The sequence below is a fragment of the Drosophila kikkawai genome, chromosome X (genome assembly GCF_030179895.1).
Source record: "Drosophila kikkawai strain 14028-0561.14 chromosome X, DkikHiC1v2, whole genome shotgun sequence".
Classification (NCBI taxonomy): domain Eukaryota; kingdom Metazoa; phylum Arthropoda; class Insecta; order Diptera; family Drosophilidae; genus Drosophila; species Drosophila kikkawai.
The window spans coordinates 14546837-14573808 of record NC_091733.1 but is presented as its reverse complement, the minus strand read 5'-3'; the positions used below and the strand labels follow the sequence as shown (position 1 = coordinate 14573808).

The 26972-nt window shown below is 38.9% G+C and overlaps 2 protein-coding genes across 2 annotated transcripts in view; one reads left to right on the top strand and one right to left on the bottom strand.

Annotated features, from left to right (window-relative positions):
* Positions 1 to 24269, top strand: part of CARPB (Carbonic anhydrase-related protein B) — a 58977-nt gene extending 34708 nt beyond the window's left edge. Inside the window, exons 3-9 of the mRNA XM_017174815.3 lie at positions 4837 to 4887; positions 9092 to 9228; positions 9291 to 9503; positions 20133 to 20228; positions 20794 to 21015; positions 23034 to 23217; positions 23327 to 24269. Of these exons, the coding sequence (XP_017030304.1) occupies positions 4837 to 4887; positions 9092 to 9228; positions 9291 to 9503; positions 20133 to 20228; positions 20794 to 21015; positions 23034 to 23217; positions 23327 to 23349 (926 nt within the window). The 3' untranslated portion in view covers positions 23350 to 24269. The remainder of the gene's footprint in view (positions 1 to 4836; positions 4888 to 9091; positions 9229 to 9290; positions 9504 to 20132; positions 20229 to 20793; positions 21016 to 23033; positions 23218 to 23326) is intronic.
* On the bottom strand, positions 6222 to 7044 carry LOC108080172 (bromodomain-containing protein 3-like). Its single transcript, XM_017174818.3, has 2 exons — positions 6921 to 7044; positions 6222 to 6854 (listed from the first exon to the last, which is right to left on the bottom strand). The coding sequence occupies exon 2, from the start codon at positions 6838 to 6840 to the stop codon at positions 6283 to 6285; it is 558 nt and encodes a 185-aa protein (XP_017030307.1). The 5' UTR covers positions 6841 to 6854; positions 6921 to 7044; the 3' UTR covers positions 6222 to 6282.
* Positions 24270 to 26972: the final 2703 nt, after the last annotated feature.

The following is a 26972-nucleotide window of genomic DNA, read 5'->3' as shown; positions in this document are numbered from 1 at the left end:
TTACAGCGGCTACAACAACAACAACACCAGCAATAACTACTACTCATGTCCTGGCAAACAACAACACCAGCAACAAAAACAATCAGCTAAAATGGCAAAAAGGCAAAGACCCGCGACAGCGTGACTAAAATGCGCACGTCAATCCTTTTTCCTCCCCAGCAACCCCCCCTTCAACCATTATCCTGGCAATGTTTTTGTTTTGTTGTTGTTGTTGCTATTGTTGTTGCTGTTGATTTGGGCGCGCCAGAAGTCGGCCATGTTTACGTGCTTTTTAAATAGACAAGCGACGACGACGACAGCAAACAAATAGCTGCAAAACAAAAAAATGGGAAAAGAAAGTTGGAACAACCCAACGAAGCTGGGCACAAAGCAAAGAAAACACTGAAAACAAATAGTGAAACAAAATAGGGATAAATTTAAATACCAAAAGAATCGAAAAACTCAATACTCTGCCTTAGTTTTCCCCTCTAAACTTGCTTAAAAATTAGAATAAAAAGTAAAAAGCATTTAAATCTTATATTTGTAAATTAAATTTTAATTCTAACTTCAAGCTTTAAAATATTTTATAAATTAATTAACAGATACCTTGTTTACCTAAAAGGGTATTTAAAATCAAAAAGAAATGGCAAACAATATTCTAGCGCAACTAAAGTGTCGCCATTAATTTCCTGTAGAGAAAAAAAGCAAACAAAATAGAAGAAACTAAAACTCAGCATCGAAAATGGAATTGAAAAGTCTCGAAAGGAGAGACCCCGTCGACAATTAGCACGCATTGGCCATAACCATAAACGGCAAACAACAATTAGCAGCAACTATTTTTGCTTATTGGCCCTAAACAATGGCCCAAAGGCGGTGGACACAAGGGGGCGAAGGGGTGTCCCGGGGGGAGTGGCAATGATCCAGACGGGCCAGCAGACAGAAAGTTGTCAACGGCAACAGAAGTGATAAGAAAATTTCATTTGTAATTAATACTAAAAGGCGCGACGGCGGCGGCAACAGAGAGAGAAAATTCGGGCAGGGCGGAAAATTCGAAGAGCAGCCACAAAAGCGACAACCACAAACCGAAAAGGGGGGTGGGGGTGGGGGTGTGGTGACAGACGGCTGGCTGTGCTGCCATGGCATTGGGTGCACTGTAAAAACGTTTCTTAAATATTTTAAAATATTTAAAAATAGATAAAAATATTTTTAAAAAATTAAAAAATATTCAAAAAATATTTAAAAATATTTAAAAATATTTAAAAATATTTAAAAATATTTAAAAATATTTAAAAATATTTAAAAAAATTAAAAAATATTTAAAAATATTTAAAAATATTTAAAAATATATTTAAAAATATACAAAAAATATTTAAAATTATTTTAAAATATTTAAAAATATTTAACAATATATAAAAAATATTTAAAAATATTTAAAAATATTTAACAATATTTAAAAATATGTAAAAATACTTAAAAATATTGTAAAAATGTATTTTTATATTTAATGGTTTTTTATATTTGTTTATTTATATTTTTATTTTTTATAAATACCTTTTAATCTGATAGATATTTAAATTTAAAATATTTTATTACCTTGCCACTGAAAATCATTTAGAATACTTAAAAAATTCAATTCCATTACTTAAAAAAATCTATAAAACATTTTAAGGTGAGAATTTTAGTCTTAAATAACCTTAAAAATATAGTAAAATTATATAGAAATAATATATGAAAAAAATACTTTTAGTAATATTAAAAAAAATATTTTTTAATTATTTTCCGTGCATTCTTCGGACTGGTGACTTTTTGCCTTGGTCTTTCGCTTTGTCGCTCTCCGTTTCTTTGTGCAGCCATAAAAATTTGTTCAACATTTTGTTGCCTTTTATGATTGCGAAGAAGAGACGGCGGTGGCCAGGGGAGAAGCCAACAAAGGAGGGGCGTGGCAGGTAGAGGGAGGGGCGTGCAGTCAGGTGCAAATTTATAAATAGAATTCAATGAACAAACAAAAAGCGACGGGGGAAATTGGGAAAGCCAGCGAATTGAATAGAATTTATTTGAGATGTTTTTACAACAAAAAAAAGAAAGAATGTTATAGAAAAGTGTGGAAATTTCAGTAAAATAAAAGCACAAAAAGTGGATAGGAAAACTTCACATTAAGTAAAAAAATTTAAACAGGAAATATAATTTCTTTATTAAATAAGAAATTAAGTTCACTTAAATTCAAATTGGAAGAAAGTAAATCAGATTTTGGTAAGCATTTAAAAGCATTTTAAATTAAACTCCAAGAAGCCGTGTCGACGGACCCCTGGGAAACATAAATCGCAGTGCGCAGTATTCAACCGCAGCAACAATTTGTCGACAGCGGGTTAACACCCACCCCTGCCAACCCTCCCACTTGGCTGGCAAAGGGTTAAGAAGGCCCCACCAGCGCCATGACGCTGAGCATTTAGAAATCCATTAATTTCAATCATTGCCCGTGACTTTGCAATATTATTATTATTATTGTTATTACTCTCGTTGATGTTGGCTCCTGTCGTTGGCTTTTACTTTTCGCCCGCTTTTCCGCTTTTCCCGCGAAACGTCACAAAACTTCAAGGTTTCTTTTTGTATTTCAAAGGGGAAAAACAGCGTAAATGTAGAGTACTTTCGGTTGTTTTAACTAAGAGTTAAGCTTGGCTAAAAAGTTCTTTTTTAAGTTTTGATATTTAAGAGACCAGAGACTGCCAAACCCATCTCTGAAAATGCTTTTCCGCTCAATCTAGGCATTGCTTTTGCTTTATTCTACAAAGAAAGCCAGCTGAAATTCGAATAGAAATTTATTTCGTAAGCTAAATATATCATATTCGAATGGTAAACTTGACAAGATCAGTTACAGTTTTAGGCCAGGAAAGACTTCTTAGCGTTAGGCTTCTTGCGCTTTTTCTCCTTGGGCATCTTGGCCATCTCCACCTCGTTGGTCAAATCGATCAGTGCCAAATGTTGGTTAGCCTGTGATCCGCCTTGTTGGCCTTGGTGCCCTTCCGATGGAACCGCAGGCAATTCTTGTAGATCAGCTTGAAGTCCTTGATGGCCTCGTCCGCCTCGTAGTAGAAATTGCAGTCCTTGATTGTGCTCAAGTCCATTTGCCGCCTGATCACCTTGTAATAGTTGGGCAATTTCACGACCAGCGGGTTTACGGGGTGGCGGAAATAGTAGGCCCAGGGTTCCTTCCAAATGGCAGACAGCACGAGCTTGAGGGACTCCAGGACGTTGGTCCTGCGACCTCGACGAGAAACCGTTGGCTGGACGTTTCCATTCACCGATTGCGGGGCCATTTCTCTTAATTAAATTGAACTATTAGCACAACAAAATAATAAATATAAATTTAATTTTTGTTTCATATTTTTCATTTACAACAAGAAATTTTGAAGAAATTTTAAAAAAAGTATAGCCGGACTTGGCTAGATCGACTCTGCTGTTGATGGTAGTCAAGTACAATATCTAGTATGCTTTCACTGTTTTCCAATGTTCTGACTAATAGTAGGGGTATAAAAACAAGGTGATTGAAGCTCCCAAACTTCCCCAAATATTTAATATACTTTAAAATATTTTCATATTTTTGAAACGGAAAGAAAATGTTGCTATATAGTATTTATTTTTTATATTTTTATCAAGCTTAATTTAATTGTACTCATAAAATCTTGGCTTGACTTGTGTTGGAAACAATTTCGTATGGAACCTACGACTTTATGCCAATTTCTTACGCAGAAAAACCCCCCTCACCTTGCTGATTACTTACTAAATATACCTCTTGCTGCATAATAACACCCGCCAGTAAGTTTCACAAGAATATCTAGAGTGGAACTCGAGTTCGTTGGGGCTCTGCTGCCTCCTTTGCCGGAAACTACAGTGCATTTCGCACTGCACTTTTGCGGGCAGCTCCAAGGACGAGGGGTGGGGGTGGGGGCGGTGTCTCGCAACGCGTTTTAATGACTCAACATTTTCTTGACTTTGATTCGAGTCGCGGAAGGAAAGAAAAAGTGCAGGTTGCCGGGCTCGTACCAAAAGGGTTGTCGCTCTGGCCAAAAGGCATTGGCCCGCTTCTTTTTTTTTGTCGGCTGTCAAAATAACAAAGTGCTTCAGCTGCATTCCGCCTGGCCAGGATAAAAAAAAAAAAAAAGAAAAGCGAGCAAAAAATAATGGTGGCCCAAAGGCAAAAAGTGTCGATGAATGTTAAAGTTAACAAGTGACGGAAGTGAATTTACGGGGCGAGCAAAAAGAGCAAAGCAGCCGCAAAACAAAAAGCAGCCAACGAGCTGAAAAGGCCAACAAAAAAGTCGAAAAACCAGCTCGAACACGAAAAAATTAAAAGGCAAGTAAGCAAAAATCATTTTCACAAAGTGCAGGACACGAAGGTGCCCCCCTAGAAAATATTTAAGGAAAATGGGAAAACTGGGAATACTCGAGGAGGGAGTTTTTAGGAAGTGTTTTATTGATAATTTTAGTGTAAAAAAATGATTTATAATTACATATAATTGTATTATATATTCAATTAATTTAATATTTTATATTAGGGATTTTTTAAAAAGGGTTTTTTCATTAAGAAAAATATTATAACTCGTCAAATTTAAGGACAGAAAGCACAGCTGAAAGGCTCTAAAGAAGATGAGTGCTTTTCTGATAATATCGGTTATTACTGGCCCACTCATACATATCCTTACATATGACACATATACCCCATATATACCCTATATATACTCTTTATATATAGTATTCCATACTCACCATATATTGACCCAATCACATCTTTGTCATGTTCGCGGCTTATTCATTAACTCGGACTTTTCTCATGCATTTTGCTCTACCTTCTTCTTGCAGTTTTGCTCGCCGTCAGCTGGGAGGATTGGTGGACATACGATGGCATCTCGGGTAAGCACAACTCCTACTCCTTCTTCCCGATTTTCCGCCACAATTTAAGTTTCATAAATACCAACAACAAAGTAAATTTTAATCAAAGCTCAACAATAACCATGGACGGAAAGCGGAAAGTAAAATTTCAGTCAACGAGCAGCACGCGCCGCTAAAGCAACAAAGTTGTGGGTGAAAATGCAGGCGGTGGAAAATGGTGGCTTTTCCACCTGCCCTTTTCAAGGGGTACGAAAGAGGGGGGGTTGTGCGGCAATTGTTGTTGCTGCTGTAAAACGATTTTCCCAGCGACTGAAGCTGCACGCGTGAAATGCATGGAAAAGGACCAAAAGGATATATAGAGATGGTAGAGCAAAGGCAGCTGCAGTTCAAGAAAAACTACTACATTTATTAAAAAGATTTTAATAAAGAATTTATTTTAGTGTAGGAAATTTTACAAAATTAGTTTCTTGAATATTTATGAAGTATTAAAAATTGTACATATTTATAGGTTTCACAAGGGTCTTTTACTTGCTACTTGAAAAAGTTACTTTCCTTTATTCATTACATTTTTTCCAGTGTGGAAAATTGTCTAAGAGAAAGAGAAGAAAAGCGGGAACGAAGCCGATTTGCAGCTGTCAAATGGAAAGGCAGACAAAGTATTCCCGAAGAGAGAGAGAGAGAGAGAGAGACTGAGAAATGGAGAACTTTCCTTTTTTCGCCATTGTCTGGCGCTGAAACGTGATAAGCAGAGGCCCAGACGGAGAAAGAGAGCTGAAGAGGGTGTCTTGGGGGGAGAGAGAATCCAAAAGCGAGACAGTGAGACATTGAGAGAGAGAGGGAGTCCCGAAATGCCTCCATGTGTCACCAGGGGCAGAGAAATCGGGGCCAAAGGTCCGTGGAGATTATGTCCAGACAGGACAGCAGACAGCCGATAAGCGTTGCTCTTCTCCCAGTCTCCCTCTCCCATCTCTCCTTTCTCCCATCTCGCCATCTCAATTCTCCGCTTCCTTCTGTGGAAGCATCTTTCTTAATCTTATTAGAGAGACAACGGCGACGCCATTTGCACAAGACAAATGCATAAATAAGTTCAAGTGCTTTGAATTTTGAATTGGATTTGGCGACCAGGGAAAAGGTGAGGTGATGGCAAAGTGCAAGCACAAAATCAGGGGAAAATAAAATGGGAGAGGAATCGAGAGGAAGCCAGGATAAACTGTTATAGGGAAAATTTGAAAACTTGACTGGAAAAAAGTCTTCAATGAAAGTAAGGCTTTTCCCAGAAGAACTTAAAGAAATATATTATTTTCCACAACAAAACAAATTAAATAAAATTCTAGAACTTATATTAAACAATCAGTAAAAGAAATTAATAACTTATTTTTGTTTAGGTATTTATAAAGAATTATCTCCTTTCGAGTTTCAATCAAACTTGCGGTGCTTGGGAAGATCAATTGAAGGCTTTATGCCAGGCAGGGGTTTCTTAGCCAGAGTCTGAGGCTTGCTACCTTCAGGTGGTTCCTTCTTGCGCTTAGTCTTAGTCTTGGGCTTCTCAACCACTTCCACTTCGTTGGTCAAATCGATCTGGGCCAGGCGTTCGTTAAAAAAGCTCCTCAGCATCAGGCCCGCCGTGTGAACCACATTGCCCTTCGGGTTGAACAGCAGGCAATTCTCGTAGATCCGCTTAAAGTCCCCGATGGCCTCGTCCGCCTGGTAGTAGTAATTACAGTTCAGCCGCATCTTGATAGTGCTCAAATCCATGGGCCGCCTGATTAGCTTGTGATAGGTGGGCACACCCAAGGTTATCGCGTTTACGGGATGGTGGAAATGGAAAGCCCAGGGCTGCTTCCATATGTCAGCTAGCAGGGTCTTAAGGGAGTCCAGGATATTGGTCCTACGACCCGGACGATTTGGGTTTGGATGAACCGGTGGCTGGACAATACCATTCACCGGCAGCAGGAATGGCTCTACGCGAGCCATTTTCGTTTATTGAACTAGCAGGATCACAAATTAAATTAAATAAAAAGTAATTTACTAAATAAGAAGCACTTAATTCTCACTTTTTTTAGTTTTCAACAATTCACAGCACACAACCTTTTTAGCTCGTAGTTCGAGGTAAACTAACTTTCTGGTTTCTGGAAATACAAAAGGTGCTATTTGACTTGACAGATCGCATTGAAGGTGTGGTCAAAGGTATCCTAGATTGATTTCTTTTTTGGATTTCTTTTTGAATTAAAATCTACAGAAGTAAAAATAAGAAATCTAGTCTTTCCCCTTGATATTTTCTTCCTGTGCAGGGACTTTGAGAATGGGGTATCCTTGTAACACGTGTTTGTCAACAAATTGCAACCGAAATCCGAGGCGAACTTTGTGTCTCTTTTGGCATAAATAAATTTGCATAAGCATTGCATGCATGTCGGCAGGAGTACACAGAACTCGCCGACTGACTCCGACTCCGGATCCCTCGTCAGGGGAGTGCCACTGAGTGGGGTTTTCGAAGGAGGGAGTGGCTGCCAGACTAAGCCTCAGCTGCAACTGCAATGGCAACGGCAACGTGCCACTTGTTTAACGTGATTTGCACTCGCAACGAGCCGAATAAAGGCGGCCAAAATGGAATCAAACGGAGCGTGCTGCATACCTCCGGTGGCCGCCAAAAAGGGGGGAATCCCCTCCAGAAAGAGCACACGAAAAACCAGCCAGCCAGCCAGCCAGCCAGCCAGCCGGGGCACTAATGTTGTTAATGGCTGCTAAAATCGTTTGCCAATTGCCTCATTGACTCGACTCGACTTGACTCCCGAAACCAGACCGCAATTTAATAGACTCGAGACTTGCAACATCCTCCTCCGCGGCATTATCTGAAGACCTGCCTTCACGCTCCTAGCGATGAGCACGTGACACGACTACCTAGCTCTGGTGATATTTTGCCAAGAAAGAGTAATGGGATTTTAATATAAATTAAATCTGAAAGGTTGTAAGCTTAAAAACTACCGTATAAACCCTACTTAGAGCATCTTTTAGTCTGCTGTTAATTACCTAAACCATTCACGCCCTCAGCTACTACCTCACACCCACTTTTCCTCTATTTGTTTGATACGCTTTTCTCTTGGCTTTTATTTTTGGCTAATGCAATGGCGTCGTTGAGGTCAACAATCGCTTAAACACGAGTACGTGGCATATCTATGATTGAAGCTCCTGATTGTGGCCTCACAGCGAACGTGTTGATTTCCAGTCATCCATTCCCCCCCTCGCCTGGCCACTCCCCTTAGCTCGTGGTACGTGTCGTATACGCAATGCGACTGCAGGCGAAGCATTTTTTATGGCAAACGGCGGTAAGGGATGGATATAGCTGGGCCACAAATGGGATTACAAGGAGCAGAGCAAAAAGGAGGCTTCCAAAAATAGGTTGATTCTGGAAAAATCCTGCAAAGCAGATAATCAAAGAGCCTTTTTTAAGAATTAAACAAAAAAAAGTAGAGCAAGTTGAGGGGTGTTCTAAAAACAAAACACAAATCACCAAAGACGATACTCTTTCAATTGCTGAAACTACAACTGCCATAGATTATGGCAACACAAAAGCTGGCCAAAAGTAGAGAGTGACTGCTACTTGCCCCGGGAAGTGGCAATAAAAAAGCCAGCCTATTGTTTTTCGGGCCAGCTCAGTTTGATTTCATATTGCCATAAATTAAGCTGCCGTCTGGCCAGATAAAGTTGAACCAAGTCGGGCCAGGGATAGAGATATATACAGAGAGATAGAGAGACGGAGAAACCAGAGTGAGAGGAGTGGAAAAATAAACCAGCAATTTTACGAGGGCAACCGCACAAAATTAAAGCAGTCAGGGGGGGGGGGGGGGAGCCACGGAGAAGAGATGGCTTAGTTGTGTGGCCAGAATCAAACAGACGCAAAAACCAAAAAACTAAACCGTTGCAGGCCAACACCTATGCGGATGCAGACAAATATTGTAATGGCCTTTGGCCCTTGCTACCTCTGCTCCTCAGCTCCTCAGCTCCAGCCCTTAGTTCTGGCTGCCATTATGCAATTTGTGGCAAGTTTTTGCAGTAGCTTCTGCTGCCCCATCCGCAATTGCGGTCAGCTTGGAAACTTTGGAAACAGTTTGAGGCGAGCAGGGTTCATAAATCTCCATGCCACCCCGTGGCAAGACGAGGCTTTAATAAAAAATATATATATATATGTATTTGTATTTGTATATAACTCCATCTCTATCGTTTTTAGGTCCCGCCTTCTGGGGGCTCATCAATCCGGAGTGGTCGCTGTGCAACAAGGGTCGTCGCCAGTCGCCGGTGAATCTGGAGCCCCAGCGTCTGCTCTTTGATCCCAACTTGAGGCCCATGCACATTGACAAGCACAGGGTGGGTATTGGTAGATAATTTAATAATTTTTAAATATTTTGGAATCCTTGAAATCCTTGCAGATATCTGGTTTGATTACCAATACCGGCCACAGTGTCATCTTTACTGCCGGCAATGACACGGTGGCCAACTATGATGGCATGCAGACGCCAGTGAATATATCCGGCGGACCCCTCTCCTATCGCTATCGCTTCCACGAGATCCACATGCACTATGGCCTGAATGATCAGTTTGGATCGGAGCACAGTGTCGAGGGCTATACGTTTCCGGCGGAGGTGAGTCCAAATAATGTTTTTTAAATAAAAGGACCTCCTGGCACACTGGTGTCACTCACAATTTCCGTCCAAGGGTGGAGGCCTAAATTTAGCATTGGGACACTTTGACACTTGCTCGGGGGGCCTCCGAGGATTCTATTTCTGCCCTGCCTGTCAACAGATTTCCCTCTTTAACAATTCAATTGTGTGTGGAGGAGTGGGGTGGGGTGTGTTTTCAACTTTTCTTGCGTCATTTCATTGCCATCCTGGGCACTCTCGGCATTGTGTCTGTAAACTTGTTAGCCCCCCGCCCCGCTCAAATATTTGCACAGATAAACGAGCGGAAGTGTATTTGATCAGCATTTAATGCAGCAAATGTCGATTTGTCGCTGGAGAGCAAAAAAAAAAAAAAAAAGCATAAGGAGTGGGGAAATAAAATAAATAACAAAGTCAAAAAAGTCAAGAGCAAGGCGCTGAGTCGTCCTTTTGTCTGGGAGTTCTCGAGTCCTCGACGTTATCATCAACGCTGTGCCGTCGTCGTCGTTGTTGTTGTTGCCAGGTTCAACATGTTGGAAATTCTCCCCACTTGTCTGGGGCTTTGATTTGTCCCACCCCCACATCATTCACACTTTTTCGAGTCTGGGAAAATTCAAAGGCAGCTCAGACAAGGCTAGAAAGGTGTGCTATTATTTTAAATATGATTTAGTTGTAGAATATTTTCTAGTTTCTAGTAAGAAAATATATCTTTATCTTTATATTTTTATAATTTTATTCAAGTATGAATGATTTTGTAGAGCGTACAACCCTCATTTTCACACAAAAGCTGCTGCTGCTGCTGCTGCTGCTGCTGCTGCTGATGCCTGATGATGATGATTTTGTATTGTTTTATTTGTACATTGTTTTCGGGGGTAGGACACATATTTATGTGTCATATGGCAGGCGTTGTTGCGACTCGCTCAGACACCTTGTCTGTTCTCCCTCCCTTGCCCCTCAAGAGTTTTTCCTGGAAGGCACACATGCGTGCCACCACCCCCCTCCTTGTTTGTTGTTTGTCAAATATGATTTAACCTCTCCGGGTGCCGAGTGTTTTGTTCATTTTGATGTCAAGTTCACACACACACTGGCTTGCGAGCTTTATTAAAAATGTGTAAATACCCGTTTGCCTTTGAACAAAGGATTCTACCCTCCGGTTGCAAGATTTATTGCCAGTAAGTAACTAAAGAATGTGCCAGGAATTCCTTATCTTTGACCAGCCATTTGGCCATTAATTGAGACACAAGCTGTTGCGGCCCAAATTAGTTAATGTCCAGTGTTAATGAGCTCATAACTTTTTGTTGGCCGGCAGATTGGCCAAAATTATGGCCAGGAAAAGTGGGTTTTTTGAACAAATTGGCTTGGAAGAAGAATGGATAAACAGGGAAATATGAAAAATGAAACAAACTAAGTTGATTTATAAATTAAAAAATTGTTAAAGTTTATTAACACTTTTGTGTTTATTGGATCAAGTCCTTGAAGCTATTAAATATATAAGAATAGGTAATTTCTAAGGCTCTTTATGCTCGTATCCTTTTTCTTTCATTTCTCAAAGAAAGCTTCAAATTCCCCAAATCAAGATGGCTCACTGGCACTTTTTTTAAGAACCTTTCACCAGGCAAAGAGTCCTCTGCTCCCAAGGGTTAATCCTGTCGTGCCTGTGTCTGGTCCTTGGCCACTTGACTCAACTCGACTCGACTCGAGTTGAGCTGCACTGAGACGGGTTGAGTTTCCCCGTTTTGGGCTGAGTGATGTGCGACACAGTTTTCATTTTCATTCTCAGTTCTCAGTTCCCATTTCCATTTTCATTTCCATTTTCGTTTCGGGTCGGGTCATGCGGCGCTTTTGTCTGCTTTTCCATCCGATTTTCCTCTCGCAGTCTTCACGTCTCGCGGCAGGCAATCAAAAAGTGAGCCGCAGCTGCCACAACAAACTGCAACAGCAGACTGCAGACGACAAACAAATAACGTTATAAATCTGTTGCATGTCAGCAGTTGTGTACCTCCTCCCCCCCCCCGTCGACCTCTGACCCTCAATGTCAGCGCAAATTAATTAGAACAGTACCAAAGTACATGCCCTGTCTTTCGCCTAAATTACTTTGACTTTGGCAGTCTCCAATTTCCCGACTCAGCTCTGATTTTCCTCACTTGTGCCAAACAATCGAGTGATTAAAACGCACTCTAACAGTCTGGAGTCTGGCACTCCTATTGCTGGGATTTGAGCCCAAAGTGACAAACAATTGCCAAGCTGAAATCGTATCCGAGAAGGAGGAAAACTATTTTTAAGCGACTGGAAAAAAATATGTAAATAAAGACACGATGAGGAGAATTCTGGAAAAATTGGAATAAAAAAGAAATTAAATTTCAATTAAGCAGGCCTGGGAAAATATTAAGGTACTCTTTATTTAGTGAGGTTAAGAATATAACAAAAATTAAAAATTAAATTAAATTTATTGGGGCTTTTAACCAGCAGTTTAAAGACCAACTAATTTTTATACCCTTGCAGGGTATTATAATTTCAGTCAGAAGTTTGCAACGCAGTGAAGGAGGCGTTTCCGACCCTATAAAGTATATATATTCTTGATCAACATCAATAGCCGAGTCGATCTAGCCATGTCCGTCTGTCCGTCTGTCTGTCTGTCCGTCTGTCTGTCTGTCCGTCTGTCCGTCTGTCCGTCTGTCTGTCTGTCTGTTTCTACGCAAACTAGTCCCTCAGTTTTAAAGCTATCTGAATGAAACTTTGCATATAGTCTTCTATATGCTCTCACTGCTATATATGTCGGAACGGGACGACTATATCATATAGCTGCCATACAAATGTTCGATATATTTGTAGAAAAAAAATTAGAACTTTGATGTTTTTCAACATTTTTGCACCATTTTTTAGATATGGCCATTCTATATTATTTTAGAATTTTGGTATAAATTTTATCAAAATCGGACGACTATATGATATAGCTGCCATAGGAACGGTCGAGAAATAAATAGGAAAAAAAATTATAGTTTCGTTGTTTTTCAACGTATGTTTATCTACTCTGAGATATAAGCTTTTTTTATTATTCTTGAATTATGGTATAAATTTCATAAAAATCGGACAACTATATCATATAGCTGCCATATAAACCGATCGGTAGATGTGGAGAAAATGTAAAACTGGGAATGTAAAACTGTAACTGTCAAACTTTAAACATAATAAGTATAGGAAAAATTTAATGAAACTCTGTTTTGTGAGTGTTTTCAGCATTTAAATCTATAATATAAACATCGAAACCAATCTGCAAGGGTATACAAACTTCGGCGTGCCGAAGTTAGCTTCCTTTCTTGTATAATTAGTACTAGTTTTGATATTTTAGAATTAAAAAATATGGCCTATTTCTTTACCGTTTTTTCTACACTTTTAAATAAATTAAAAAAAGCTTTAGCTTATGTTTCATATTCTAAATAAATTTTATAATTAGTAACGTACATGTTTTGGTATTTTAAAATTAAAATATGGCATATTTGTTTTAATTTTTAATATACTTTGAAGTAATAAAAAAAGCTTTAGCTTATGTATCAACTTTTTTTCTAATAAAAATCACTTACTTCCTTAATTTCTTCATTTCTAAATAATATTTACTTTTACCTAATTTAAACTCTAGCTTAAATTAGTATAAAAACAAACAAATAAAAGAAGAAATTCAACAAAATTTTACAAAATTAAACAAAATTCAACATAATTTCATAAAATTCCACAAAATTCAACAAAAATTCCACAAAATTCCTCTTCCAATTGATTTTTTTTAGCCAAATTCCTGCTGAAACCTATTCGCCGGAAGTCAACTGTAAGGCGTAACTACACACAGGCCGTAACGAAAGCCGCCTTAATAGGCCGCGCCTCACAATTTGATCTGCCTTAATGAATTCGTAATTGGCAATTTTAATTAATCCCCATGAAATCCGCACAAGATTGCAGTCGTGTCTTGGATTTCGGCAGCCGTTGTCATTGGACGCCACTGCGACACACCTGCGGGGTGTTAGGGGGGGGAGAGTCGGTTTCCGTGGGGGGTTTCTCCTCTCCAGATTATTTTGCCCCGCCAAATGCGTTATTTCTATTTGCAATGCACACTTGCCTGATTTTGATTTGTTTTGGTTTGCGGTAATTTAGCACTTGTCTTGTGGCTAAAATTTAATCACCATCGGGCGGTTGCCAGGGGGTTGGGGGGCTGTGATTTAGCGATGAGTTCGTGACGGCAACTATCGTAAAAGGACCTTGAGAGGGGGAGAGGGTAAATAGCTGCCTGAGAGTCACGTGCCAGGGTATGCACTGAGCGAAAAAGAAACTGATTTGGGAAATAATTTAAAAAAATATAAAATATATAAAATATATAAAATATATAAAATATATAAAATATATAAAATATTTAAAATATTCCTAAAAACCTAGATAGATTTTGTATCTTAAAGATAAAAGCTTAAAATTAATAATTTGTTTTTCATACAATAAAGTCCCTTTAACAATGTTTTTTAAAGGAATGATAATAATTATAAATTTAATATAATTATAAATAAATAAAAAGTAAACTAAAACTTAGAAAACCCCAAAAATCATAGATTTAGCCACTCTTTTTCCAAGTGTACCCCGCATAATGGACTCACCCACTTAACCCCCTTCGTTATGGTCAAATTGGGGGGCTTTTTGAACCCCCATCCCCCCCCCTCGCTGTGGTCGGGCAACCACGGGCAACACAACCCAAACGACCAACAACCGACGATGGCTTAACCATTAATTTACGCGCTAACCATGAAGTACTTAAATATACAAATGTATCTGTGCACTGCACTCAAACACAAACACAGACACGGAGACAGAGACAGGACGAACAGGGACAGGGATAAGGACAGGGAGAGGGAGAGGGACAGGGTTGAGTGACTGAGCACGAACGAAAGCCAAAATATTTGCTGCTAATGAGGTCGTGCTGTAATTTCAGCAACCCCATCCGCACCCCTTAACCCCATACCCATGGCAATCCATCGTCTAACCCCTTGAAGGGCGACGGCGACCAGCGATTAAAGCGCGTTTTTTTCTGGCGTTTTAAAACGCTACTAAGTCGTTAATGGGGCCTGAGTGGATTGTAGGACGAGGAGGAGGAGAAGGAGGAGAAGGAGGCTGCAGGAGTGGCAGGTAATGAGTTCGGCTGAGTTCCTGATTGGATTACAAGGCCCCAGTAAATGGGGTAAGTCAGGTGCTAAGGCGGCTTAAAGTAGCAGGCCAAGGGAATTTTCCAACAAAAGGCGATTAAAATCGCTCTAAAAAGTATTAATTTTATTTCATTTTTAGCTGGCTTAAATATAAAATATTATACTGACTTTAAAAAAAAAAAAAATCTTACATTGATACATTAAATATTATCCTTTAACTATATTTAGTTTACAAAATCAATTGCAATGATTTTTGCAATGCTAAATAAGAAAAGGCACTACTGTGCAGGGTTATCCTGATGCGGCAGGATATGTGCTGGTCATAATTAGCAGAAAGTGCTACAAGTGCATTGCCAAAAGTGCACCATGGCTGGACTGTCCACGACAAACTGTGGCCAGAAATGTAGCGATCTAGGTCCTGTAAATCTGCTCCTTCCTGTTATCCCTTCCGCCTGCTCCTGCTTCTCCTCCTGCTGGTGTGCGTGTTTGACAATGTCCCCAGTGCGTTGTTAAGCTAATTTGCTTCATTTGTCTAGAAAACTGACACAGACCAAGGGGTGGGGCTTGGGGGAGACTCAGACATAGGCGGCAAAGTGTTGACATGAGGCCATGTTTTCGGCCTAAACCAGGACCTGCTTCTGCTACTGCTTCTGCTGCTGCTTATGCTTCTACTCCTGCTCTTGCTTTTGCTTTTGCTTCTGCTTCTCTGCTCCTGCTGCTGCTGCTGCTGCTGTTGGCCATGGCCAATATTATCGTGGCCGGTCAGTGCAGCACGAAAGCCAAGTCAAGCGGCTGAAGGGCCAAGTATGCGTTCCACCTTCACCGAACCAATGAGCCCAGCGTTACCTCTGCGCGGCAAAATATTCTGCACAGTGGTATGAAACAGATTTTCGTAGTTTAAGAATCTATAAGGATCTCAAAACAGATAAGATATATTACCGTTTAGGCCATAAAATACCTAGAAATTTGTGCTGATTACACTCAAACTGATACTTGTTTAATAATTGTTTTAATTTACACTCACAATCCCTGATAATGCAAATCAATTTAGCATTATTTAACAAATTATAAGGTATATTTCCACTGTGCCAACTGTGGCTGGGTTCTGGTTCTCCCGGCCAGGCAAAGTTTCAGCAGCTGGCGTGGCTCCTGCTTGTGCTGTCTCTGGTTGTCAGCAAAGCAGGCCAGGAAAGGGGAATGGCCCAGGCAGGACGTAGGACCAAGGACTCCGGCTAAAAGTGGGGGAAGTATAGGCACGGTTGTGAGTATGACTGGGACTGGGGGGCTCGGGCTCTCGGCTCTACGGTCTGTGGAATCCATGCAGTGAAAACATGTGTAATTGATCTGATTAAGTTGCCTTTGCTCTGCGTGTGTCTGTCTGTGCTGCGTGTTGCCGAAGTTAGTGTGTGTGTGTGTGAGTGTGTGTGCGGACCAAGAAATATGCCAGGAGCTTGCTTTGTTCAAACAAACACACACACACACACACACACTGGGGGGGAGGCATCCCCTAACACCGCTTAGGCTTTTGGCTCTTTGCGTTTTGGCCGAGTTGTTGTCCGGCTATTTGCTGGTACTTACACTATTTTCTGTTTTTGTTGTTATTCTGATCCCAGCCCAGTCCCTGTCCTCCCTACCCCCTTGAACCACCCTTGAACCACCCTTGAACCCCCCTTATCGCCTTCCCTGACTCCCCTGTATTTGTTGCCTGTGACCGTGCTTGTATTTATTTGCTTTGCCACAGGCTTTGGCTGTTTAATGAAACGGAAATATAACATTTTAGTTTGTGGTCAAATATTGTATATTTTCGTTGTTGTTGTTGCCCCAGTATTTGCTACTAAACACACACACACACACGCAAATAAAGAGCGACTGGGGTTCATTGCCTTTATGATTCAATATTAAAGATATTAGGCCAAAGGTGTGAAAGCGTTAACAATTTGACAAGAAGTAAGTGGGGTGAAATGTAGAGAAATTAAAGGTCTATGCTATGTTTAGACATTGGAAATTATTTATAATATTTATTTTAAATCTATTTTAAAGTATTTTCTGGCTTAAATTAATATAATACTAATTTAAACGTGATGTGAAAGCGTTTACAATCCGGCAATGTAAGGAAATTAAAGCTAAAAGCTAAGTTTAATTATTCATTATTAATTTAAATCGTTAAATTAGTGCAAAATATTTATAATATTTATTTTAAATTTATTTTAAAGTATTTTCTGGCTTAAATTTGTATAATCATAATCTAAAAGTGGTGTCTAGGTGTTATTTAATCTATTTTTCAAACAATTTCCTAATAGAAAACCCTTCTTTTTGTTAGTTATTATTTTATTTAATAAATTAAAGTATTCTAGTAAAGTGTTTGCAATTACCTAAGCAAAAAAAAAAATATATATAAATTTAATTACAAAATGCACACAGTCTTGGCCTTAAAGCAAACATTATGCTTAACAAAAAAAGCTATACGTTCCGGGGGTTCTTCAACTTCCATTGCGTATTTTCCTCAACATTTTTAATTAGCCAACAAAAAGTGCCGAAAACTGCTGGCGCCATCTGCCGCTCAAGTGGCGAAGCTGCTCCGGCTTAGTTGTTCAGTTTGGTCATGCAGTTAACGCCCGGGATCTGTTCCTATATATTTTTGGGGCCCGTGCCAGTAGTAGCTTCTGTGTGCTGTGAGTGAACATAACTTATGCTCGGACTGTGGCCAGTCCTCGAGTCCTTGAATCCTTGAGGCGGGCAGGCAGCAGGAGGGTGTGGAGCTACGGAACTAACCATCTTCAGTTTTGCAACCGTCTCGTCAAAATTTCATTTGCATCTGCATTCCAAAATATACATAACTATATGTACATACAGAACGTGCAAATATACATATATGCATGCAGACAGTGCGTTTCACAAATGTCAAGTCTCGGGGACTTTCATTAAGAAGAGCTGCTTGCATATGTTTAAGACATTAAATAAGGAAATTAAGACATGAAATAAAATCCAATTAAAATCCAATTAATTAAAATTGTTCGATTTAAATCGATTTAATCGAGCGTTATCGATAGACGATTTAAATAATTATATTACAAATTATTTAAATGTCTTCTAAGTATTGTACTTCCAAAGTGTCGACTGTCAAAGTCAAAGAAATCTAATTTTAATTTTATTTAAAAGTAAAATCGATATTTTAAAGCAATTAACGATAAGAATTTCGATGTAACTTGTATAATATCTATCTCAAAATTGATTTTAAAGACTTCCATTGACTTCTCACCCAAAATGATGTGTCGAAACGCACTGTACGCCCAAAATTCTTCATTTTTTGATAGCAACTTCTGTTCTATTTGCATTAGTTGCCATTTTTCGAGGAGTCCGTAGTCCGGAGTCCAGAGTCCGTTCGTCGCCTTTTCGGCACCACGGCTCCGGCAATTGCAACTTCACCAAACACTCCGGGAAAAAGGAACTTTGGGAAATTTTAATTTAATTTAATTTTTATTTGCCTTGCTGGGCACACATTAAAATTGCAGCATGTAGTTTTTTAATATTTAAATGCATGCCTCGCTGCTGCTGCTCTTTTCTGCCATTCTCCTTTCCAGGAAATTCCCAGGACGGGGTTAAAAATCGAGGCAGGACATGTGCTGGATTCCGGGAAAGGGGGGCTAGGATGACTATTAACTGCCCAGCGCCTACGGCCACGCCCACCGCCCAGTGTGTGTGTGTATGTGTGTGTGTGTGTGCTTTCCCTGCTATTATTATTATTTTCACTATTGTCTGCAGCATTTCCTTCCGCTCGGTGCGTCTGGCCTGGTCAACCAGCGAGTGCAGCCTCACACACAGCCCCTGGCACCACCGCACCGCCACACCACCACACACTCAAATGCAGAGAGGCAAACATATCCCAGACCGAAATCCCCCCGAAAATCCATGTACACATGTTACACAAGCTCACAAACATTTGCAGGGGCTGCTCGAAAAGTAAATTCGGTTTTATAAATTTTTATATTTTTCTATAAATGAGAAAATATAACAAAGTTTTTAAAAGTAAATAAAACTAATATGAAAGTTTGCTTGTAAGATATTTGCTAAGTTTTATTTGTTTTTAAAATTTTCTACTTTTCTTAAGAGGAAAGGGAATCTCTTCTTTGCTTGCCTGGTTCTTATTGTCTGCAAAACCATCTTGGAAATCAGTCTTGTGATTTATTTAAATATTTATATATTATTATAATTTATAATTTAATTATTATTTGTATACATTAAGTTTTCTATTCTTTCAAACTTTTGTTAATTTTGCTTTTACTTTACTTTTGTTTATCTGATTTTATCGTGATTTATCGATTGTCTCTACTTCTCTTACTTCTCTTTCGATAACCCATAACATATTTAATGTTTCAGAGAAAACTATCTTATTTAATTATATATATTTATTAATATATATTAAATTAATATATTAAATATATTTAGTCCTATTCTACATTATTTTTCCTATACTCTATACCTACTATACCTGTACTTCTATTCTTATCATCCGATTACAGCTACATCTATGATTTATTCATTCATTTTATCGAAGTTCATCGATTGTCTCTACTTCTCTTTCGCTAACCCATAAAATATATTTTCTTTTTCAGCTTTAAGATTCTAATTTTAACACATTATATATATTAATATTTAATCCTATTCTACATTATTTTTTCTATACTCTATATCTCCTATATCTACACTTCTCCTTCGATTACCGATACACCCTAGAGGCAACCCTCGCTCTAAGCCTTTGCTCTAGGATTCATTTGTGGTGTCGACTGCTTCTGTCTCCTTCCCCTTCCATCTCTGTAGCTTTCTCTGCTCATTTATCTGCCCCTTTCTTTCCCCCTGACCAACCCACCCACCCACCTGCCCTTGCCACTTCTCTTTTGATTCTTCTCCATCTCTGTAGGCGTGTTGTTGTCGACGTGAAACAAAAGTGCAAATGCACATGGCTGAGAGACAGAGAGATGGGGAGAGAAAAGATTTAGCAGCTAAGAGCAGACATGGCTCGCCGGACCGTTCGTTCTTCTTGGCCCTTTTGGTGTCTCGGCTAAAAGGAAAATATTTGTTGTTTATGCTGCTTGATCTTCCCCTGCAAATGTGTGCGAGTGTTTGTCCACGTGTGTATTTGTGTCTTTGTGTGCATTTTGTTGATAGTTGGGATTATTTTGGGGCAATTTATGCGAAACAAGGCGAAAGCCTTAGTTGACCCCCTCCTCCACCTCTTGGCCACGCCCCCTTGCTGCTGTGTTGTGTCGCCGTCGCCTTTGTATGCATTTGGGCTTAAATTGAGCAACAATAAAGTTTTGGCCACAACACACACACACACAAGAAATAAAGAACAAAGGCAACAAAAAATAAGGAAACTCCCCTACCTCTATCTCTTTCTCTCTCCATTTTACCAAAAGTTTATCCTTTGTTTTCGCAGATACAAATATTCGGATACAATTCCCAGCTGTATGCAAATTTCTCAGATGCCCTCAATCGCGCCCAGGGAATCGTGGGTGTCTCCATTTTGCTGCAGGTAAGTAATCCCCAAAAGGTGATTTTCTAATTGCTATCGATAAATAGATTATCGAAAGATATCGGTAGTAGGAAGTTGTGTGCAGTGAAAATATAAAGCGAGCTTTAGAATATTTTTTTTACAAATAAGCTTACAAGCTATCGTTTATTTATTTTTAATATATTTTTATCTATATTTAAAATGTGGTTTTTGAAAAAAAAAATATATTATTTTATTAGCTTTAAATCTAAATTATAAATATTTATTTATTTATTATTTTTAAACTTATAAAATTATGTTTGATATGATATTCAATATTAAATAATAAAGAACTTTCATGGAGCGAATGTTTTATAAATTTTCACATATATCGATAGTAAGCAAGGAAGATCGATAGACGGATATCGGAGATCTGCAATCTCTACTTCTTGTTTGCGTTGGTGTGCAATAAGTTTAGAAAATTCTGGTGTATGAAAATAAAATCAAGAACTAAAATATAAAAGGCTTATATATATTGTATATTTTATATATTTATATTTATATATTTATATTTTCTATTTCATACCCTTATATTCTCCCTTTCCAGCTTGGTGACCTCTCAAACCCCGAGCTCCGCATGCTCACCGATCAGCTGGAGCGCATTCGCTATGGCGGCGACGAGGCGTTCGTGAAGCGTCTCTCCATCCGGGGACTCCTGCCGGATACGGATCACTATATGACGTACGATGGGTCAACCACGGCACCAGCCTGCCATGAAACAGTCACCTGGGTGGTGCTCAATAAGCCCATTTACATAACAAAGCAACAGGTGGGTTTAAACTTAAATATTTCCAGAAAGTCTAAGACTTTAGAATAGGGAATCTCTGGAGGAAGACTTCCTTTATTTTTTTTCCAACCGAATTCATCAGGAGACGCTTCTCTGCCAACTCCACCCCCACGAACTGTTTGAGTGATGAGCACCTTAATGTTTGTTAATTAGTATACAGTGCTCCAATGTCCGCTGCTTCTGTTTTATTAGCTAATTTCATTTAAGTTTTAAATTAAGTTGCCGCCGCTGGAGGAGCAACAAAGTGGATAGTGTCCATAACTCAAAGGAATGGTGGGAAAAAAAAGACACACACACACACACACACACACAGATAGAGCAACGAAAAAAGGAGCAGAAATTTAACACAAATGTTTATTAAGTGCAGTGCTGTAATAAAGACGCCAAAAGGACGAAGGCAAAAGGATTCAGGAGCGGTTGAACGGTGGCCAGCAGCAGCAGCGGTGGCATACGTGTAAACAATGTAAACAGAGAGAGAGAGAGAGAGAGAGAGCGAGGGGTAGGGCAGAGAGAGACAGACACACACACAGAGGGCTGCAGCAGGCAGACTCATAAAAACTTCAACAAGCTCAATGGCACCCATGGGCACATGATTACAACTTGTGGCAGCCATGGAGGACCCCGGACTCCGGTCCACGACTCTGTAATTTACTGGCTGCACCGCACACACGAAGGCAAGACGAGAGAGAGAGAGAGTGAGAGAAAGAGAGAGAAGTAGGAGTAGAAAGAGACAGCAAAGGAGCAAAAGAAAGAGAGGGCCGACTGCACCTTGCTGGCAAAGCATAATTTACCAAATTAAAGTAACACCCATGGACCAAGAGGGGGAAGGAAGGAAGCTGCGCGACATGAGCTGAAATTGCAATTAACCCATTAACGTGCACTCCGGCTAGGTGAGGGCTATAGGGTTAAACGTAAGCCTAGAGTCACGAAGCCAGAAAAAGTCACCAGTAACTAGAATGTAATTATGTTGTGGAGGAGTTAAGGCTTAGATATTATAATTTTAAACTTGAAAAATCAAGAAAACAGAATGTTTAAGTTATATATAATTTTATTATATTTTTTATGATAGTTTATAGATAGATTTATGATAGTTTTTCGGACTGTTTTTAACCTTTAACTGAAATTAATCTAGTAAATTAATTGAAATATTTAACATGCTTAGATTAACACTCCGATTTCCCTTTGTTTAAACTGCGGTTTCTGCATTTTGTATCAAATTCAGTATTCCTAACCACAAATCCTTGTAAGAACAGGCGGCTTTAGTCCTTGAGTGCCATTTGGCATTGCATACTTTCAAGCCACGTAAGCCAGTATACCGGGTAATTCACACTTGAACGGACAATCCGTGGAGTTTTGCTGATGCCATTCCCCTGAAAACCCAGAAACCCGGAACCCTCCCTTAACCCACACAGCCACGTGGCTCGACGCTCTCCTCAATCAACATCAAACCCGGCCACGTTGTCGTGAAAAGCGATTTTGACGGAAGTCAATTGATAAACAGATTGAGTAGATTAAGTGTTATTGACTCGTTGTTGCTGCTGCTGTCTGGGTTTCACAGGATATTTTCCCCTACTTTCCTTTTTGAATTTTTTGCTCAGCTAGCGCTTATTTTTAGGATTAGCAATTTGTGTCAAGCGTGATTTTTTGCCAAGTAGGATCGATGCTGGTGCTGCTGGTGCTACTTGTGTGCGAAAAAGTTTATAATTATGCACGTTAAATGCTTGGCAGACTGCCTGAGTAGAACGGATGGTTGGGCTTATCTTCATCTAAGGATTGGCATTGTTGATCTACTTCCGTGTCTCGAGAGAAGGCACTAGGGGAGAGAATTTAATGGGATTACAAAGTGGGTTTTCTCAAATATTTAGTTAAATTACGTATACGCAGTGTATACAGAATATGAATTTAATATTTATAAATACAAGAAACTAATTATTAACAAATTAAAATACTTTAAATAATGTTTAAAAATTCTTTAAAATTTTGTTTAATTTTATTTTTAGTTGCACGCTTTGCGGCGTTTAATGCAGGGCAGCCCCGACCACCCGAAGGCGCCCCTGGGCAACAATTATAGGCCGCCACAGCCGCTCCTGCATCGGCCTATACGCACCAATATTGATTTCAAGACAACAAAGACGAACGGCAAGGCTGCCTGCCCCACCATGTACCGCGAGGTCTACTACAAAGGTACAAAATTAAATAAATTAAATAACTATATATTAAAAATTTTTTATTTTTTAAATCATTTTCTAAAATTGTATACATAATTTTAACTTGAACTCTTTAAATTTCACAGCGACCAGTTGGAAACAGAACTAAAAAAAAAAAAAATCCCCAAAAATTACGTAAGGGCGTAACGCAGCATAACGTAAGCGTAGGCGTATGACGTAAGTAGCGAGCGGCGTGCAACAGGAGCTTCCACTAAACATACATATAAACATGGCCATGCCGAGGATAAAGGACAAACCGGAAAGGGAAATGCGACTATGAAAGGCGAAAGGATCAGGACGAAATCAGCGCAGACACACACATACATATATACATAGGCAGAGAATAAACAAACAAGAAATAATATCGATAGCGATTATGATAACGATAATTAGCAATTAAATGTGCATTTTTTTTTTGTCTCTTGCCCGAAATCTCAATCATTGATTGGCATTTTTTTTTTTTTTTAAGTGTGCGTAGCGTAAGTACATTAAAGATAATGATAGCATAACCATAAACGTAACGTATTCACCAAAAAAAAAAAAATCGAATAATACTTTTGTATATTTAAGGTTAGACAGAAAGCGTGAAAAAAATATCAAAATACCAATTACCGAGGCCCGAGGACTAACATTTGTAGGTATCGTTATGCAAAACCCACCCAAAAAATAGACAGACTTTAGGTCCACGCATATATCGTGTATCGGTGGATTTCTATATATATATATGAACCGTTTGTATTTGCCCCTTGGTTGTATATAGAGGGGCTAAGCGTGTGTGAGTGTGTTGTGGAAATTAGGTAATGCCATTAACTGAAAACATGAAAATTAGCCAGAAATCAGTGCTTAAAAATTAATTTATTTTATTTAAATGGGAATTTAAAATGGAAATGGTATATATATATTAATTCGGAGTTAAATTTTACGCATTTAAGAGACTTTACACAGTTTAAAGCGTAAGTTTTAGAGTGACTTTTCAATCTATTTCAAATTAGGTTTATGAATTTGTTTGAATTTTTCAGAATTTCTAAGTTAAATGTTTAGGCATTATATTTATTAAATTAAGTATATTTTTAATATTTTTAAATTAAAAAAAAAACTGATTTGAAAAATTCCACATGTTATTCTATATTTTAAAACTTTTTAATAAGAAATATCTTCAAGAATTTGAAGATATTGAAGAATTTTTTTTAGTAAGAATTTTACATTTAAATACCTCCAAAAATATCTTAATCTCATTATAAAAATATTTGTAAAATTGCATTTACTTATTTCCTTTGCCTTAACATTTTCACACATCTAATTGAAATTTTAAAAATTATAATATAATAAATTTTTGGACATTTTTAATACGTAATCCCCCAGTGTGGAGGCAATGCCGCAAATGCGTGCATTTTGCATTTTAAATGCACTTGACCGCAGCCTACACTGTTCCCAGTGCCAGTTTCCCACCGGCTTGCGTAACCGGGGGACCTTATCAAGCCAACTCGACCAGGACCAGAACCAAAACCAACCAGGACCAATCCAGGACCCACTACCACACCCTGCAGCATCCAGAGCCAACCGGGAATGTCAGGGTGTCGCTTATCGAACGGCAAATGCAACATGAAACCACAAAATCTGTTGCGGTTATTTAAAATCACGTTTAAATGCAAAAGTGCAGTGGGGTTTTTGCTTTCTGTTTCTGTTTCTGTTTCTGTTTTTTTTTGTTGTATTTTATTTTTCAACCCAACATTAAAATCAACTTTTGAATGGCCGAAAGGAAAATGATTACGTATACGCCGCATGGCCAGGGAGATGGCCGAAAGCTGGGCAAAGCTGCATAACTTTTTCCGGACCAGGACTCTCCCTGCCCCCTGCCTAAATACCCCATCGAAATCACATAATAATTTGTATAAATATTTGCATTATTTGCACAAGTTGACATTTTTGCAGTTGTTTTTTTTTGGTCCAAACTTTTCCGAGCTCTTTGTTTCACTTTGTTTGGCGTTTTTGCATTGCATTTGTTCTCTGTTTTTGTTATATTTTGCATTGAGCATCAGGGGATTTGCCAATGGGAAATTATTACTTAAATTAATACATGGCAAGTGTAATTTATATGAACGAATCCAGCGGCAGCTGCTGCCTAGGGCTGATACCCTGCAGGGGTTTTCTTTAAGGGGATATATAAATTTTACGAATCTTAACATATATTTCTATATAAATTGGGTTTTCATTTCCAGGACTAGAAGTTCTTTAGTATATTTCTACTTATAACTCAGGGAACACACTTTTCCGATGTCTAAAGTGAGGGTATTGCAAGCCAGCCCCTTTCTGGTGACCTAATTAGCCCGGCCAGGGCATGGCCCGGTCCATCAGCTTATTTGCTGCAAACTCAATTCCAACTTTGGCTGACTTTCAATCAATCAGATGGTCGAGGCGGGTTGGTTGGTTGGCGGCGGAATGGCAACTCTCTCTGGCCAAACTGATTTGCGGTGAGTTGTGCACGAAGTTATGTTGCCTGGCCGAAGGGGCCTGACCACTGCATCTGGCCAGAAAGGACCAGAACGGACGGGGGGCTAACCTGACACATATTGGCGGTAGCACAGTGGCTGCCAACCGCAGACTCCCAACGAATGCTGGCACAAAATTAACCCCAGACAGAGTCTTCTTAATTCATTTAAAACCCAGAAAAAAACCCTTTTTACAGGGTAACTTTTATTCCATAATTTTGGGGCGAGAGAAACTACCATTTTTATCGCTGCCATAAAAATTGCGGCTGAAAGATTTATAGACGTATTTTTATTTTTACATCATTTCATTTTCATGCATATGCAGAGGCGATTGCAGTTGGCCATTTCGGCTATTGGCCATTTCGGTGATTATTTTTAATACATTGAAGTCGAGGGTGGTGGGTTTATGCCCGCTTTTCCTCACCCTAGACACACCCAGCAGATAAAGGACTACATCGATCATGGCCATCGGAGCGAAAGCAAAACCCATTCGGAGCAGACCTGCAAATATTGCAATTTGACAAAGTGACAAATTTCCCAGACATTCGTTTATGCTGGGTAGGGAATAGGGAGTCGACGGGGGAGTATCCTTTAAAAAAATGGGAAAAATGTAATGATTTTTAAGGGTCTAAACAGAGGGAGTTTATATTTTTTAAATGATTTAGTTTTTGTTGATTTTAAACCCTTAAAAGTAAGGTTGATTATTTACTAATTTAAGTTAATTTATTTTTAATAATTTATTTAATATTTAATACTAATATCTATTTATATTTTAACACATTCATTGGAGTTTCCTTTCACTTCAAGCTGCTTAAACTTTTATGTTAAAGCCACCAAACCCAAGACAATCTTTCACAATTTATATAATATTTTTTTACTCATTATATATAATTTTTAATAATAAATAAAACGAGGTATAGCCCCAAAAATAAGTTAAAAATTGTTTAAAGATCTCAATGAAAATTCCTATTCCTATTTCATATCAAGCTTTGACTCGAAAGAGTGCTTGTGATGTAACAATGTTCTAGAGAATCGGGTTACAAACTTTCTCGCAGCATTATCATATCCGGTTTAATGTGTTTCTGGTTTCTCAAAAGGCAGATGAGCCTTGGACGGGTTATGCAAATATGTACAGACCCACTATGAGGAGGAGGAGGAGGAGGAGTAGGAGCACCACCCCCGACAAGAGACTAATTAAATTATGGAAATTAAATTGAATCGAGCATATTTGTTGTTTGCAGTT